Source organism: Passer montanus, unplaced genomic scaffold (assembly GCF_014805655.1).
Source record: "Passer montanus isolate IOZ18808 unplaced genomic scaffold, ASM1480565v1 scaffold200, whole genome shotgun sequence".
NCBI classification, from domain to species: Eukaryota; Metazoa; Chordata; class Aves; order Passeriformes; family Passeridae; genus Passer; species Passer montanus.
Genome location: NW_024366593.1, coordinates 169,014 through 186,689, shown reverse-complemented (window position 1 = coordinate 186,689; position 17,676 = coordinate 169,014). Strand labels below are relative to the sequence as shown.

Sequence of the window (17,676 nt, the reverse complement as noted above, 5' to 3'; positions counted from 1 at the left end):
CATCCTAAAAGAACTTCCATTTAATGGACCAGCTGTGCTGCACAAGACTTTTTTCTCCTTATTTACTTTTCAGACCTACTTATATCATTGAAAGGATCCATGTAAGCAAAACATTGTCTTCTGCACAACCTCACTGATCCTCATCCAATGTCTCATGCAGCAATCACAGAACCATTACAGCTGGTGAGACCTTCAAGATCACCAAGCCCAGCCTTCAACCCGATATCACAATGCCCACTAACACCCTAAGGGCAGGAGGGTATATTTGCTCAATCATCTGTACCTGTCATGCATTTACAGTCTAGGAAATTCTCTTTCCAAAGGAAACTTTGATCTGTTTTTCTCGACAAGACAAGAAGGGTGTTTAATTTTTGGTGGGAATAGAGAAAAAGAAAAGCACTTGGTACAAGTTGGTATTAAAAACCTGAACAAAACTTTGACTGGGAGCAACTGGTGCATTTGCAGCAATCTGTGACCTGACAGTGACTCTCCTACATGGACTTAACTTTAAAAACAAACAAACAAAAAAACAGCCAACGAAATCACCCCAAAAAACACACCCGATCTTGATATTGCATGACAGAGCAGCACCAAGACCATCTGCATCAACACTGAATATTTACTGTGAATTTCAACAGAAAATTCCTAAAGAAAAGTCTGACAGAACTTCTTCACCTTCCCTCTGGGGATTCAAAAACGAAACTGATTACCTAAAACATCAAGGTTTTAAACAAGTACCCCACTTTCTGACATGCACAAACTACCATAAAACAAAGGAACGATGATTCTCTGTGTAGGACTGTGCCAGTGTCAGGACACTGGCAAAAGAACAAGGTAGGCTGGTTTAATTTCAAATCCTCATTATCCTCAGGTCAGGGCCCACACGGATCCATTACTTTCCAGCAGTACTTCAAAACTTGCTAGGCAAAAGAGAATCACTAAAAAGCCATGTCCCCAGTGGATGTCTGACAACCCTGTCCAGTAACAAGGGTCTGAATTCCCAATTAGCAGCCTGCAGCAAGGACTCACAGAAGGACCTGACAGGAGGACTTGCTTTCAAAGCAGCTGCTCTAGAACAACACAGAGGTTTTTACCTTTCACTAAATGAACCTCTGATACATTTATATTTTAATTATTAAAAAAAAATTAAACATTGAACTGGTGTTTTTTATCTCATGAAATGCACTAGGCCCTTAACATTCAAACTTTTTAAAAGTGAAAAATGATGCCTTCCACTTAATACAACAATCCTCATTTTTTCCTACGTGAAATGGCACACAGCTGCAGTGTAAGGCTGTACTTCAGACAATCGGTTCCCACAAAAACCCACCAATGCACCCAACAGCCTCAGCAGGCACAGCCCCTCCCCGCCCCAACTCAGCAGCAACATGACTGCGGTCAATGCTGTTCCCAGCCCCGGGCCGGGCGGGGCTCGGAGCTCCCTGCCCTGCTGCGAGGTGTGGCAGAGCACGCCGAGCTCCTGCAGCACACGGGGCAAGCTGAGCTGCATGCACCCCACTAGCCCAGCTAGTTGCCAACGGATCACACAAACATGTTTATGTAACCACAATCTATATTCTTGTTAGATATTTAATGATTCCAGACCATAAACCATCAGTGGCCGCACTGTTTAATGACAAAACACACATTCAATAAAACCGTAATCCAACAATAAACTGTGATTGGAGGCTCATTTCTAACCCAGATAACTCCAGGGATCGATTCCACGGCACACACCCACAGCCCAGAGCTGCACCACTGGCTGTTTCACCCGGAGAAAAATGGGACAGGAAGCTTTACACAGGCTTTGCTGGAAAAACCTTGAGAGCAGGAAAACTCTGCCAAGTGACATGAAAATGCCAGTGTCACTCTTAAAACCCGAAATACCTGTGAACTTCCTCAGTCTCAGAAGACACCAGGCTCAGGTACCCTGGGTGACAGCCAGCGGGGCCACGGCAGCCTGGGAGGAGTGTTTGCCAGAGGGAAGAGCTGGTGACACTGCAAGTACTTTGGGACACCAGAACCCACAAGTCACCTCTCTTACCAGCCCACGGAGTGTCTGATGTGAGGCAGTGCTCGTGTTACTGCTCCACAGAGGCTGGGAAAATGGATTTACTTGTGCCTTCAGGGGGCAGAAGCAGAGAGGCTGAAGGAGGTGGGTTTGCTCAGACTGCAGTAACTCCTCATTCCATGGATCACAGCCTGACATCTGCAGGGAATTCAGCCTGTACTTTTCACTTTTTAGCTGTTGTAATAATTTACCTGCAGCAGCTTTAGCTCAGCAGAAGTTGGGAATGTCAGTTTTCAGAGACACTTCATTTTCTGACACAGTTTGTTTTGTTGCATGAATCATCCTATTATCCAACCAGAAATTAAATTAGATTTTCCAGCTCTTGGCTGCAGTTAATAATTAATGTTACTGTATGAGTTTCCAACCTCCCCTGGTGAAAAAATTCTTCCAAACACATTAACATTTCAGTGAGTGGTGTTGTCAGTCACTCCAGCAGTACACTCCTTTGGCTTCTCTTCTTCATCTTGGTCAAGTTTCTTTTTTTAAAAGAACAACAAGTCATAGCCTCTAGCAGTACCTCTTGTCCATTAAGGCTTTGCTCCCCAAGAATTTCACATCTGGGGGAAGAACCACTCCATTACAGCCTCTGCCCACATTAGGGGAGAAAAACTATCCACTTAAACCAGTGAAAAGGCCAAGTCAATAGGTATCTGCTCCCACCAGAAACATCTCAGGCCAGGCTTTTGGATCCTGGTTGTAGTCCTGGTGTTTCCAACCTACTTGCACACCATTCTACCTCCTTCTCCCCCTCCCTTCCTGCTCCCTTTTCATCACAGCAGCCCTTGACAAAGCTTTGACTCTTTTTGTTCATTAGGAGTATTTATTAATTATATAAATGGATAGCCTGGGGCTAGCAGGCTCTTCCACCTGAGCACTGGTGTCTCACAAAGAACAAGAAAACTGTTCAGTTACTAATCCAGGCTTAAGGCTGACTAGATTTTGGCAACTGAGCAGCAGCAAGCACAGCCCCTCCTGGCTGGAAAGACAAATCTTCTTTGCTTCTTCTCCAGCACAGCCACTGACATACAGGGATATATTATGAACAGTCAAAGATGAGAACAGAATTTAACTTCGTGTGAAAAATAATTGCAGTGAAAAAAAAAATTAACAAGAATATGGCCAATGCAAGAGACAGAGTAATTCAGATGCAGAGGCTCTCTCCTATGCATACATGCATTGAAGGTGCTTTTGAAGAAGAAAAGCAGGCACTATCTTCATTTAAAGGCATTTTCTTCTTTGTGCTTGTCTTTCACACACTGTAAAAGAACAGACTCTAAAGAAAAACAGATACAGTGATAGTGATCCTGAGTGCTTTTTCGGTTTGTATCAGTAATTTCTGCATATATATTGATGGTGGAAGGCTTGGAAGGGTTTCAGGGAGGGTTGGAGTGTTGCTTGCATTGGTTGTTGGATTCGCATTTGTTTTGGGTTTTGGTTGTATTAATTGTTTATGGGAAATTCCTTCAAAATTTGTGAAATTCTATCAATAAATGGATTGTTGCTGGACCAAGCTCAGAGGTTAGCTCAGTCACTTGTTCCCAAAATGGTACTTGACACTGACTAGACTAAGAAACACTCATTAAAATATTCACCGCTCATTATCTAAAACAAAGGCTGCACTCTGTGTCCTGCCAGGCATTCTGGATGCAAACTGGGGCTCGATGCCCCAGACAAAAGGCACATTCAGGATCCATGTTTTGCAGAAGCACTGCAATAGGGTCAGTCATTCAGCACCCCAGAGCAGGACCTTGTCCCGGGAAGCACAGATGCGTGTTCCTCCAAGAGGCAGACCAGGAAGGGAGCAGAGGGCACAGCAATGCTGAATTCCTCAGGCAAGCTACAGGCACTGAGGCAGTGGATGGCCTTCCACAGCAACCAGCGTGCAGAAACTATTGCTTCTACCTGCTTAGTCCTGACCCAGTGTCACACTGCTACCTGCAGAGATGATGACGTGACACAGGGCTGCTTGCTCCTGACACCACAAGGACTTTTAGAGAGATCAGTCAAGAAACCTAGGAATAAAGAACAGGATTTTTCTTCCAAGAACACAAATGCATATTACAGTGACTGAAGTACCAGTGAAAAGCTCTTGGGGTGACACAAATTAACACAAGTCTGAAGAACAAACTTAGTTTCCTCCAGGCAGGTTTAAATGAAGTCACATCCATCCCCTTCCAGAAATAACAAGATGATCTACACCAAGTCCAATTCTGCTGCTAAATGGTGACCATGCTGTACAAAGCAAAGGGAGAAACCAGCTTGGAGGCACAAATCGCAGCCTGCTCTGTCAGAAGGAAGCCTGAAAGTCACTGGCCTCGAGAAAGCCTGCCAAGGAACACTGCTGTGGAGCAGGTGTCCTGCAGAGGGACATGTCCTCTCTTCCTAAGCATTTTCATAAAGAGGAAAAAAAAACCAAACAGCACAAAACTCCAATACACAGACAAATAAAGGAAATCAGAGGGATGATAGAGGAAAAGTACTAGTTCCTCCCATGTAACCAATAACCACCCGAGAGATGGGAACATGTCTAAACCAGAAAGAGGTCCCAGCACAACATGTAAGGAGCCAAAGATGCAAGGCAGCAATGAGAAAGAAATTAATATTATTTACTGTCCCTTCGACTCTTTACAACAACTTTATCCTGTTTTGCTTTGTCCATCTCAGAGGCAGCACTTCAGCTTAGTCACTTCCCAACTTGCCCACAGTCCATCCCCACAGTAGCCAGGCCAGAACTACCACTAAATTGGAGTAAGCTGGAATAATGAAAGATTCTCACAATTAGTCTTTACCAAGTCATTGCTTGAATGCAAAAGGGTAATTTTTATTTAATAATGAGAGTGCTGGCCAGCCCAGCAGACACCTTCACGGGCACACAAAGCCTACTGTGTAATTTGGTACCACCTTCTGATAGGAATAGCCAATACTTCTGCATCCAGAGCAGCAAAGTGCTCTCTCTTCCAACACTCCCAACTCTCAAAGAGTGACCTGGACATCTTTCCTCATTCAGCCTTCTCTAAAAACTACAAGTGAGGCCAGAAAACTGTAAAAAACAGTAAATCAATGTACCTGTCCGATGCTGTCATGTGCCTCCTGCCCCTAATGCACCTTCCAAGCACTGAAAGCATTTATGGAATATTAGGAAGGAGAGGGGGAAGGGGAGTTTCTCCACGAAAAAGCTTTTCAGAGGTGATCACACAGGCTGCCTGCAGGTTGTCCTCTGTCTCAATTACCCATAATCCTGTCTTTCCAGCTGACTGGAAGACTCGAGATTTCTCAGAAAGAAAAATCTTAGTGTCATTGAAACAGCAAGGATGTTCCAGTCTGAGCGGCATCACTGCAAGGACTGCCACAACATTAATGGCCAGTCTGACCGTGGAGAAGGGCTTAAACCTCTCCTGAAAACGGCAGGGAGTGCCACCTCTACCTGAGAGCACAGACTGCAACCACAGAGCAGAGATGAAACGCACAGGTCAAGAACTGCCCCCACTGCTGGGCACAAGCCACTCACAGCAAAGACCTCCACGCTGGCTCTTCAGCCTCTCCCTACTCTCGAGTCTAACCCTGAGTCCCAGGGACACAAGTGAGAGGACACTGGGCAGCAGAACCGAGACCACCAACCACATCCACAGCAAGCACAAGACCCAGGGGGATGCCAGAGCAAGAGGAATTCAGGAAGCCCCAACAGGAGCTGTAAACAGCTTTTATCACACAGAAGTCCTGATTTTCAGCCATAGCACACTCACAGGGAGCACACACACACAGCATGTGTTCCTCCTGACCAGCTGTCTTCCCCGTACACCCTGTCTGGACCAAAGGCCAGCCGTGGGAGGCAGAGGGTTCTGCCAGCTCTGGCCTCCAGGGCAGGGACAGTGCCCCAGCCCCATGGCAGCCCCAGTGCACAACACCCCAGAGACAAGCCGCAGGAGATGCCTTGGGGAGCCACGCCAGCCCCAGGACACAGCAGAGCCTGTTTGACCTCCGGATGGCAGCTAGCCCAGGTCACACATCCAGCAGCACCTGTGTGACAGCCCCAGTGTCCACCAGCCCTGGTGTGCGATTCCAGGCTGGGGGATCAGCCACAGCACTGCCTCACCTTCCCAAGGAACTCCAGGAGATGCTGAGTGCAAAAACCAGCCTGTTTCCACAGCAACTGTTAGCAGTGACACACAGCTCCTGTAGCACATTGCAGCCTCATCAAAGGCCATCTATTGCCTCGTGTGCTCCAGCCTGCAGTGACACCGGGCTCGGGACCCAACTTCACTTCCCAACGCTACAGTTCTGGTGTCCAGCACACAGAGGCGACAGAAGTGGCGAGTGCTGAGTGACTTCCCCCAATGGCTGCAGCAGCCGTTTCAGCACTCGCCTCTGACCTCCCTCTCCCACAGGATCCACTTCCTGTCCAAGCTTTGGGAATTTGAAACAACAACTTCACCCCCTCTAGGGCACAGATACTTGAGAGCTGCTGGCAGCCTGTGGCATGCACTGGCCCAGGGTACAGGTACGTGCACCAAATTACAGATGATCATCTCTCACTGGAGTGAGATGAAGAAACACAAATGCAGGTACAAGTAGCTCAAAACCAAACTGACCATACCCAAAATAAAATGACAGCAGCACAAGGGATTAAAGGTAAATTCTCATTATGTCAGCAGCCTGAAGAAACCACTCAGGGTTTTGCTAAATCAACAAGCAGTGTTAAGAGGCATTTCTTTATTAACCATGTCAATCAAAACAGTGACTAAAGCTGTGACTGAAATGTTTTAAAATATGCACCAGTTCCAAGCCAAATTTTGGACAACATTCTAAGAAAAAAAAGTGACACAGGTAGGCACGTGATATGAAGAGGTGACCACAGGACTTGAAAACACATTAGCTACAAACTGCAGCATCTTAACTCTGCAGACTTTGAGGCCAGTCACTAACAGTTGTGAAGGGCCCATGGTTTCAACAGGATCTTGCATTAGGAGCATGCAGGAACATGGTGACAAATGACCTGGCAGGTAATCCACACCCAGCCTGTAACCATTTAGCACAGTCTGGTTTACAATGTTTGACTTTCTACAAACACAGTTTGTGACAAACTACAACAGAAACTAGTTAAGACAAAACCAAAACCTGACTGCAACTTGATTTGGCACAATCTCTAGTACAACTGCAGGATATCCCTGGAAAAAACAACTCTGACCTTGCTCGCAGCCTGGTCAGACCTGCCCAGCACAGCACCTACAGGACAGGGGAGGGTCTGCTGGCCTTTGCTGCAACCACCTGTCCCATTCTGGGGTTCCAGAGTGCCACAGCCACCCTTGGGATGCAGCTGGCCCTAAAACAGGCATAAGTAAAATCTCAGCCTCAACACAGGGGAGGAAAATGCAACATGTTCTTTATCATGCTAATTAGAACACAGAATGAGAAGGCAGCTTCTGGATAAGAGGTAACAGAAGCATCAGGATAATCCACTTTGTACGAAAAAGAAAATTTGGAAAAAATATCCATAGTGCTACCTTAAAAAGAGAACAATCCAGTCAGGTTCACTGCCCCTTATGTCTCCTAAAGGCCCACATCCAGCTCTGGTTTCCAGACCTGCAGCCAGCCTCCCTGGTGGCCAGGGGAAGCCCGTCCCCGTTCCTGAGCAGCTCTCCGGTTCCTGCACTTCAGGGAGCACCCAGCAGCACTGCTGGAGTCCTGATGTCATGGCCACAACCAGAGAGGGGCTTCTGAGGAAGGAAAACACACCTCTGGCACTCTCAGGGTACCAGTGCCATGGGAATAGCTGGTTTTTAACAAGAATGCTCTTGTCTCCTACAAGCCTCTTAGCAAGCATGACCGGTAGGAGAGGCTCAGCCCCAGAACTGTGGGTGACAAACAGCACCGGAGCCAGCCGAGGCAAGGCCGGCACAGGAGAAGCCAGCCCTCCTGCTGGGCTGGAGAGGCCGGAGCGCTGCCCACACCGAAGGCAGGAAGCAAGATTCGTCCCGCTCACTGCGCTCCCAGGGCAGCCCTGCTCCAACAGCAGGGACGGCGAGTCAGCAGCACGGACACCGTCAGGATCCAGGTGTGTCACTGCTGCGACCAGCCTGCCAGGGAAAAGCACGCTGCAAGGCTCCCTCCCACGGGGAACAGAAAGGAGAAGTGCCTCCTCGGGCCACGGCAGCAGGGGTGCTGTTATTCACACACCGGCCGGGCCAGCATGCGCAGGAATTTACCTGACCCTGAGGACTCGGTGTTTTTCTATGAACAGTGGAAATACAGAATAAAATAGTAAATGACCAAACTTGACCAGATGGGACTGAAACAAACCAGCAAGGATAAATGCAGAGGTCTTTCTGGCAGCCACCCAAACTTGTGCCTCCACCACTTATCCTAAGGAAACAAGCGCAGGCCGTGCAAGGAACGTGCCCCTCACTGTGGCACACAGCACCTAAGCTGCCCAGCTCACCACTCCTAGCATCGGGCAGCTCTCCACCTCGAGTGTCCACCACCCAGTGGGATGGTGTAAACTCTAGCACTAAGACTGCATTTTAACAAAGGGGTGGGGGGACAGGCACATATGAAGATACAAAGTGAGGCAAGGAGGTGATCCTGCAACCCTGAACTCGAAACAGTGACACCATTCCCTCAGCTATAAAATGGAGCTGCATCTACACCACTGCTGTATGCCCTCAGTTCACTAAAGCAAGACCTGTCCAAGACAGAACATTTTCAAGTTCTTTCAGCTCAACTGTTACAAACAACAGCCAAGCCAATATTTTGTAATACCTCGAACATCACTGTACAAAGAGCAGAGGTTAAAGAAGCACATCCATTGCTCATTGCTGTACAGCAAAGCCGTTGCTTTGTTAAGGAGGCTGAATCACCACAAGCACAAAGCCCAAACTCACAGTTTTGTCCACTCACCAATTCTCTATCTTACCACTCCCTTCACAAAGAGCAGGAGGGGTCAATGCAAGAAATCTTTAAGGAAAGGTTGAAAACTCCGCTTGTTTGTTAGGGAATTAATCTATTTAACATTCTGCTTTTAGACAATCTCGTCACAGACTCCATCAGGGTCAGGATTCTAGCCAAAGCTCTGGATTCATGAGACCCACACAGCCACTGTCACAGCTCACAGCCACTAAAGAGCAGGTGCCCTACCCTCCCTTCACACACACCCTCCACCACCACCCCAGCAGCTCGTGCCACACATACCTCTGAATTCCATCACCCTTCCAGAAGTTGCTGCAATTCAACGGCCCTGCAAAGACGTGGGACACTGTCCATGGGTGATCCCAGGGTGTACGAGAGAAAGCAGCATCTCTCAGCAGTGCAAATCCACTGGATTTGTGTGGGCTGCTCCAGAAGGCATCAGCCTCAACTCCCTCTGATCAAGCAGAGGATGGAGGTGCAAGAAAACTGTCCTGGGATCAACCACTGACAGCAGCACCAGCTGAACGTCCTCAGCAGATATTAAACAACAGCTGAAGGTCCATAGCACATATTAAACACCAGCTGAAGGTCCATAGCACATATTAAACACCAGCTGAAGGTCCATAGCACATATCTAACACCAGCACCAGCTGAAGGTCCATAGCACATATTAAACAACAGCTGAAGGTCCATAGCACATATTAAACACCAGCACCAGCTGAAGGTCCATAGCACATCTCAAACACCAGCACCAGCTGAAGGTCCTCAGCACACCCCACACACCCAACTGTGCCACAAGGGCCCAGTGCTAAGGAGGCAGTCTCAGCAGGCAGCCCTGTAGTACACCCAATCCATAAATCCACATTTGGTACATTTTAGTAACTATGAATAAATCAGGCTGAAGTACCTCTGATGGGAGCAGCCAGCACAGCCTCATTTCCAGGCACCTGGGCTTTCTCCATCACCCATGGTCTCAGCTTGGCCTCCTCTCTCCCATTCCAAAATCCAACACTTCTGTGGGAACTTCATTTCTGTCCACATGGCTTCCACAGCAGTATGCTCCAAACCTTACATCCAGTGCCACCAGGAAAAGGACAAAAGCAGATTTTCCCCACCACACCAATTTCCAAACAGACCCTCCATGAGGGAGTCATCCCAGGACACCTTCTGAACACTACTCCTCACCCCCATCTCTACAAAATCCCACCATGAATTCGGTGTGATCATCCACATAACACAGAGACGCTTAAGGAGAGTCAGACTTTGAACTGCTTTCAATTAAAACCAACACAGATCACAGGAACATACTTCCACCCTCAAGCCAGGATTATTCAGCACAGGATCTGCCAAAGGAGAGCGGACTGCACAGTTGTGCTCCCTGTTCCAAGTCGTTCTGCTTCCCTCCAGCAGATAAAAGACATGGAAACAGGAAAACCTGACTTGAGCTGGCAGGACACCAACACAGCCACACTGATCCGTGCAGTGAGGCACAAAAACAAGGTGCCATGGCTTAATGGCAAAGCCCAACTTGTTCATGGAGCGATTCCTCAGAATAGCCAGTGTTCTCACAACTGGAGATGTTTATTTTGATTAGGAAAAGGTTCCTAAATCCTAGAAATCAGGATTCTGACAAACACCTACAGCATGCCAGCATGCAGGAATTATGGTCAAATGGAGGGAGGAAAAAGATGAACAATTACAAATATACACACCAAGTCTGTTGCCCAGTCAAGACATCAGCTGGCAGACATAATACATCTCTAAATTCCATGATCTATCTCAGAAATCAAGTTTCAGGATTTGTTTTGTTGGGGCTTTGAGTTGTTTTTTATAGGTTGGCTTATTTTTAACTATTTTAACTGCAATTAGGTTACAGACCTGTGCAATTTAGCCACATCGCTTATTTTAAAATTAATTACTAGTTCTCTACAGAAAACAATCCCTTTCCAAAGGATTTGGTTTTCTTCTTTCTGGCAGGGGAGAGGAAAAGACAGTGGGAGCAGGGGAAGGGAACACTCCAGCACTAGAAACTGGGCAGCTTAAGAACCCCATGCTGGAAAAAGTTGGCATGACAATGTGTTGAATACTGCTGAGAGCCACAGTTCCAGTCCCAGGCAAACCCTGTCAGGTGTTAGTACTGACCTGGCAGCAGCTCCAGTCCTGAGCTGAACAAGCCAGCAGTAAAACCACATTCCTCTCCCAGTGCTCAAGGTAGGAGTCACCCAACCCGCGCCACATTCCTGCCCAGCTTACCCAAAATAACAGTGTACACAAGATTACACTGCACTTCTTTCCACAAGGGGACAGAGCTGCCCAGCAGCACCTCTTCTACTGCTACAGTAAAACCCTCCTAGTCAACACAATGAAACATTTAAGACAAAGTAGCAGTGAAAGAACAATATGGAGAAATTTATGGAAGTTAATGAGATTTCTCTGCTCACCACCACCAAAATTTAATTGTAATTAAATCAATCTACTTCTGCACATTGTTATCCCATCTATGACTTTCTGTTGACTGAAGCTGTTGGATAAACCAGCCCTCACTGCTATTACAAGGCCTGGAAGTTTCCAGCTTGCTCACAAAGTCCCAGTTTATATTGCAGAGTTTAATTAAGCAAAGGTCTAGGCCCCATCTGATGTCATGGGACTGAGAGATTGTCAATTTGGCCCAATCCAGCAGAAATCAGTGAGCTGCCAACAGGCTGCAGCACAGCACCACCTCCAACGTGGCCTTCTGGATCCTAAAGCACCTGTGCAGGCAGCCCACCTCACAGCAGGACCTGTGTTTGGTTCAGAAAGGAGAAGTATTACATGACACAGAACCTTTCACTGGCTGGAGACACAGCTCCAGCCTAGAAGCTGCAGGGGTGAATTCCTCCCACAACATCCTAAGATGTAACACCGATTCCCTTCTGACAGATAAGCTCATTCAGCACTCATACCATGCCTGGTGATATTTTCAAAACAAAACACAAAAAATCCCGTCAGAAATCTGTTAACTCCCAGTGCAAGCTGTGCCCGGGGGTGAGGTGCCTGCTCAACAGGTGTGGGGCTCACAGTCCATGTTTGCTTCCCAGGAAAATGGCCTCTGTGCAGGAGCAGAGGAAAACCTCGAGTTCCCATTTCCCATTACACAGTGCCCTCCAACGGCCAGCCCTTCACATGAAAATAAGGAATGCTTATCCCCCTTCCCAAAGGCAGCAGCGGAACCGTGCCTTGCACTACCTGCACACCACCCTCGGAGGACAGGACAGCAGCCAGGGGAGACAGAGCCAGCTCTCAATGGGGGTACAGCTAAAACTAACACTCCTTGTCTCCCTCAGATCCTCACATTAATACAAGCCTCCTTCAATGTCTTTACATTCATTTTATAATAAAACTGGAATTTACTTAGTGTCAGCAAAACATGCCGATATCTCATCAAAAGCGGGTTTAAAATGCAGGCTGTTATAAAAATCTATTGACCTCCTGAGAACCACAGCCTATTTTGATATTCTGCCACACAAGTAGATATGCAAGCCCTGTCATTTATGAAATGCTTCCTTACCTGGACTTTTTAATCATCATTTAAGGTTTACATGCTATCCCTGAAACCAGTGCACTTAGAGTCTATAACAACAATTCAGGGTCAATAAAAAAGTCACTACTCTGAATTGCTTATTGCTAAGACACTGTCAGTGCTGTGACCAAGGGAGGCCCCTCACACTCAGACGGCAGTGAGGCTTTTATGTAACCAGAATATTCAGAGCAGAAACAACAGAGCTCTCATTTAAAGGGTCTGTGTTCAGGGTGGTGACAAAGGGTGCACCTTCTCAAGGAACTCAAGGGTTTTTTCACAAAAGCCTCCAGGTTTCAAGAACACAGTGGGCTGGACTGGAGCTCCTGGGGCCAGGGGTGCATCCCTGGGCAGACTGGCTCCCACACTGCCCCTTTCCACCTCACAGCTGAGGAGCCACAGCCACCCACAAGCTCTTCTCCAGCACATCAGTGCCCTGGTCCTTCATCCAGCACTCAGCACCTGGAGCTCCAGTGCTGCTCCAGGAGCTGAGCTGGGAACCAGCGCAATGAAGGGACATGGCTCTGGAAGGCCTCCCCAGCACCGGTCCTGGCAGGGGCTCTGTGAGGACAGCCTGGGCTCAGGAAACATCCCTGGCCGTGCCAGCACAGTGCACAGAAGCTGGGTGAGCTGCAAGGTGCAGCCTCACCACTGTGACCACACAGCAGGAAACGTCCCCTGAAATCGAACCGCAGCCATCTACAACACTGACACTGCCCAAGCAACTCAGCACTGCCAAACTTCCAAAGTTTATGGTTTGCCTCAAATGCAAAGCAGAGGAATCCGGCCCTGAACTCCCACTTGTCACTGCTGTCACCAAGTCCAGGGAAGGAGGGGAAATCGCAGCCCTTTTCCTCCCCAGTAAATCCAGCTGATTATGAGCAATAACATCTTCTTGAGGCCTTTGCAGCCCCATCTCATGGATCTGTTAACACGAGACTCGAGTACTGGGAAAGAGACACCCTCAAGGGAGATCATTCCAGAGCAACAAATCCATCAGGAGCATGTAAACACGAGGCACAAAAGCCAACCTCCCATATGCCTCAGTCTGAAACAGTTTGCACAGACAGTTTATCCATCACAGCACGAGCTGCATTTCACCACAGCACCACTGTGGCAAGTCTTGGCTTATTCCTTACCTTGATGCCAGATCCAGTAGAGGTGAGCCCATGCTTTACAGGAATCCATCCTGTCCATCACACCCGGTTTGTTTCCCTTTCCCCAAAGTGAGTCTCAATAAAGTGAAGCAGCACACAGGCTCCTGAGGTCCTGAAATCCTTCAGGAGTCACTCTTCAGGCACAAGGCTTTGCCCAGCACAGCATACCAGAACTAAGATGAAAGGTTAGGCTACAGTGACTACACACAGAATTATTTATCTTGAGGCATATGGGATTATTTCTCACACATCAAGATATTCTCAGGAACATAAGATCCTTTTGACAATTTCTAAGGCATGACAAAATGTCATCTCAGTAGGAAGCTTCTCATTCCAATTGACTCAATCACAAGTCACAGAAGTTGAATAGAACTTAAAAAGAGAATAATGCTGGAACTGCAGAGAGCAGTTTCACATATGAACCCCTTTTTCCCCTAATATTTTAAAGTATAGAAAGACACTCTTCAAGGATCTTTTTTCTCAAGTTCTGTTTTTTATTAAAGCAAACAAGTTCCAAGGAGCTGCAAGTTTTGCTTCCATCCAAGGACACTAAGAAGGCAAAATGTCTGGATTTGTGTGGGCAACATCTGACTCTGAAGAAACCCAAAGTGAAACAAACAAGAGGTGCGCTCCATTCACAAATATTTTCCACTACAAAGGGCTGTAAGTTTTTATATACACTGATATTTCGAGATTGCATGAAAGCACCTAAGCTTCCAGCAGCCTGTATAAATATTATTTCACAGAATCGCAAAGAGGCTGAGGTTGGCACGAGCTCTGAAGGTCACCTGGCCCACCCCCTGCTTAAGCCAGAGCTGGCTGCCCACGCCTGTGTCCCGATGTTCCCAAACAGCCCCAAGGAAGGAGCTCCAACAACTGAGCAGCCTGGCCCAGTGCTGAGGTCATCCTGACAGTGAAAATTGGCAGGGCATGAATCTGATTTACAACTCATTTTAACTAATTAATATAAAACATTTTACAGTTCAGGTTTACAAGCAGGCTGATCTATGAACACAACATCATCTGCCATGAAAAACTGCAATGGTTGGCTCATCCCCGGTGACTCAGTGATGCCCAAATCCCCAAAAGGCCTAGTGTTCCAACACCTATCGGAGCAGGATTCACGCGGAAGGCAGCCCTGTGCACAGGGATGAGAGCAGGGCACAGTCTGCAGACACGCCGGCACACGCGCAGCCGGGCCTGCTCCACGCCTACCACACATCAGCTGTGCAAGCAGGAGGGAAGCCTGTGCCTCTGGTCTGTGGGAGACTGCTGGTTCTCTCTCTGGAGAGCCACTCAGCAAGTCCAGCTTGCATGTAAATCACTGCATTTTCCAATCAGCAAATGTGCCAGGAGTGGGAGCACTGCACAAGGCCAACTCAAAGCCCTCCAAAACCCATCTACAACAGATCTGCAAACTGCATTTCAAACCCAGGCAGGAACAAAGGAAACAAACAGGCTGAATACGTCCACATACACAACTCAGCCTCTCACAGCTAATAGAGCTCTGCTTCCCAAAAAATGATGAGCCAAGTCCAGGTCAATGCTAGCAGGATGTCATTAGCCAGAGGCCAGCCTGCAGAGAACTGTCAGCACACCTTCCTCAGCCCACCTGAGCTTGACCTTTACTAGGGCTTTCGTACAGCCACCTTCCTGAGAGAGACCATCCTCCCCTCCTCCATGCTCTCCTCTGCCCATTACTAGAGACTCAACAGCAGGTCAGGCTCTCAGGGTCATGAAAGTACAGCCCAACAGGCTCTAAGTATCACCCTTCTCCATGCCACCCCTCCCTCAGACCCTTTTCCCTCTTTTTTCCATCCTATTTCCATTTGTGAACTCCCACTTTCAGATGGTCACTGCTCTTCCTGAGAAGTGTCCAGCATCAGCAGGTGCACTGCGAAGCAGGGGACAAAGCACAGTCTGCTGTCCCTCAGGCAGTGTGGCTGTGGTCATCGCTGCAGCTGTGACACTGGTCACTGCTGAGACACCAGAGCCCGTCTTTTCCCAGCAGCTCCTTTTCTAACAGCTTGGTTTTACCCTGGGAGATGAGTGACAAACACATCTCTCTGCCCACTGCTCCACAGGCCAAGTCCCCAGCATCCACTGGGGCTGAGCATCATGGCAGGAACAGCCCCTGCTGTCCTGAGATCCCTCCACCTCCAAGCCAAGGTGAGAGCAGCCAGCAGATTTCTCCCTGTATCCATTTCTCTTTAGCATTCTGTGCAAGTACCAGCATATGTCGAGGCAGGAGGCAGGGACAAAAGACACAGCCAAGCGCACGCACAACAGAAAAGGCAGCAGCCAAGCTCCAGCACGATGTTCTCAGCCACGTCCCTGAGACCTGCCAGGGTGGCTCCAGGTTTCCCTTCTCCTCACAGATCGCACTTGCTAATATAAGCACAAAAGCATCTCCAATCAAAGTCCTGGAATGCCCATGCTGGGACAGCAAACCCCACAGCCTTTAGCTGCTCCCTAAGCCCGTGCAAACCCCCAGCAGCAGCAGGCAGGAGCACCACAGGCCCTCTGGAGCCCAGGACTGGCAGGATTACGGCAGGCCCCCGGCAGCCCCGGAGCAAGCAGGGCCCTGCAGATGGCCCAGCAGGGTGAGGCAATGCACCGGAGCTGGCCCAAAGCTGCCTGGGGACTGTGCCAGCCACCGCTGTGCTCGCACGAAGGCTTATGGAAACAGCCCAGAGAAGAGAAGGTTCTCTCTCTGTCGTGCTCGCTATCTCCATCACCCAACGCTCCTGCAACGCCCTCTCCTCGCCCCTACCTTCACACACATGCAGAGCATTTGCAATCACTCTGCTCTCAGTTTTATAATTTAACAACAACAGAACGACACCCCCCCTTACCAAAACACCCACTCCTGCCCAGGAACCTCCTTCCCAATGAGAATGAAACATTACAGTCATCCAGACCCGGTGCTGCTGAAACACACCAGGTAAGAAACACTGTCAGTTTCACAAGGCACAAGATGTTTTTAATGTTTTTTCTACACCACAGACTGACACATCGCCCGTTGTGTTCAGCCCCACAAAACCGGAAGCAATGCTGTTGTAATTACTATTCACTCCTGCAAAAATAAAAGATATACGAGCACTCTAACAGCCGATACCCTGAAACCACAGCCCAGTAATGCAGCCTTGCCCATTGCTGATGCTCTATGACACTGGCTCCCAAGAAAAGGAGCACCTGACCAAGGCAATGAAACAAAAAGGGCGTTAAGCAAGATTTTTAACATTCACCTAAAGTAAACTGGACCGTTCTCCTAATGCCTGCATGATTTGTTTGATTCTGCAGAAGACATGGGCTGATAAAGCCGCCACACGGCGATTAGTTATCGCGGGTCCTACCCCGCTTATCAGCTCCATCTGCATTGGGGCCAGGCTGTGTCTGACACAGTACCCGGCACACCGGCCGCTCCGCTCGGGCCCCGCGGCCGCTCCCCGGGGACAGCGGCAGCGCTGCGGGGAGGAGGCGGAGAGGGGCGGCCGCCCCCGCCCGCGGCACCGCCGGCCGCGGCTCTTTGTTCGCCGCCGGCCCCACCGCACCGAGGCACCCGCGGGCTCCGGGCGGCCGCACCTGCCGAGGGAGCGGGCAGCGCTCCGCGGGCCGGGCCGCTCCCGGGCAAGGGGCCGCTGCGGGAGGGGCGCGGAGCCCCGCGGGGCGGGCAACGCCTGCCCTCCCGGACCGACCGTCGACCTTCGCCCAGCTCCCGAACCTCAGCCGCGGCTCCCGCCGACGGGGCCCCGGCACACCCCAAACCAGCCCGTCCGCGCCGACCCACCTCGTCCTCCGAGAGCCCGTACACCGGTTCCGCCGCCGCGGTCGCCATGGAGCCGCTCCCGGGCCCGCCGAGCCGTCCGCCGCCGCCTTCTCGTCCTCCTCCTCCTGCTGCTGCCGCCGCTGGCCCGCGGGCGGCGGAAGACGCCGGGAGCCGAGCCCGGCGGAAAGGGGCCGGGGGCGGGGCCGCCGGGGGCCGCCCA

The 17,676-nt window shown here is 49.3% G+C and overlaps 1 protein-coding gene across 3 annotated transcripts in view; it reads right to left on the bottom strand.

The window, feature by feature from the left end:
- The window catches only part of NEDD4L (NEDD4 like E3 ubiquitin protein ligase), an 88,765-nt gene extending 71,114 nt beyond the window's left edge, over window positions 1–17,651 (bottom strand). The window contains exon 1 of one of the 3 annotated variants that reach the window (XM_039708399.1): window positions 17,478–17,651. In XM_039708399.1, the coding sequence (XP_039564333.1) occupies window positions 17,478–17,525 (48 nt within the window). In that variant the 5' untranslated portion in view covers window positions 17,526–17,651. The remainder of the gene's footprint in view (window positions 1–17,477) is intronic. The other 2 variants (XM_039708400.1, XM_039708401.1) reach the window with 2 other exon arrangements.
- Window positions 17,652–17,676: the final 25 nt, after the last annotated feature.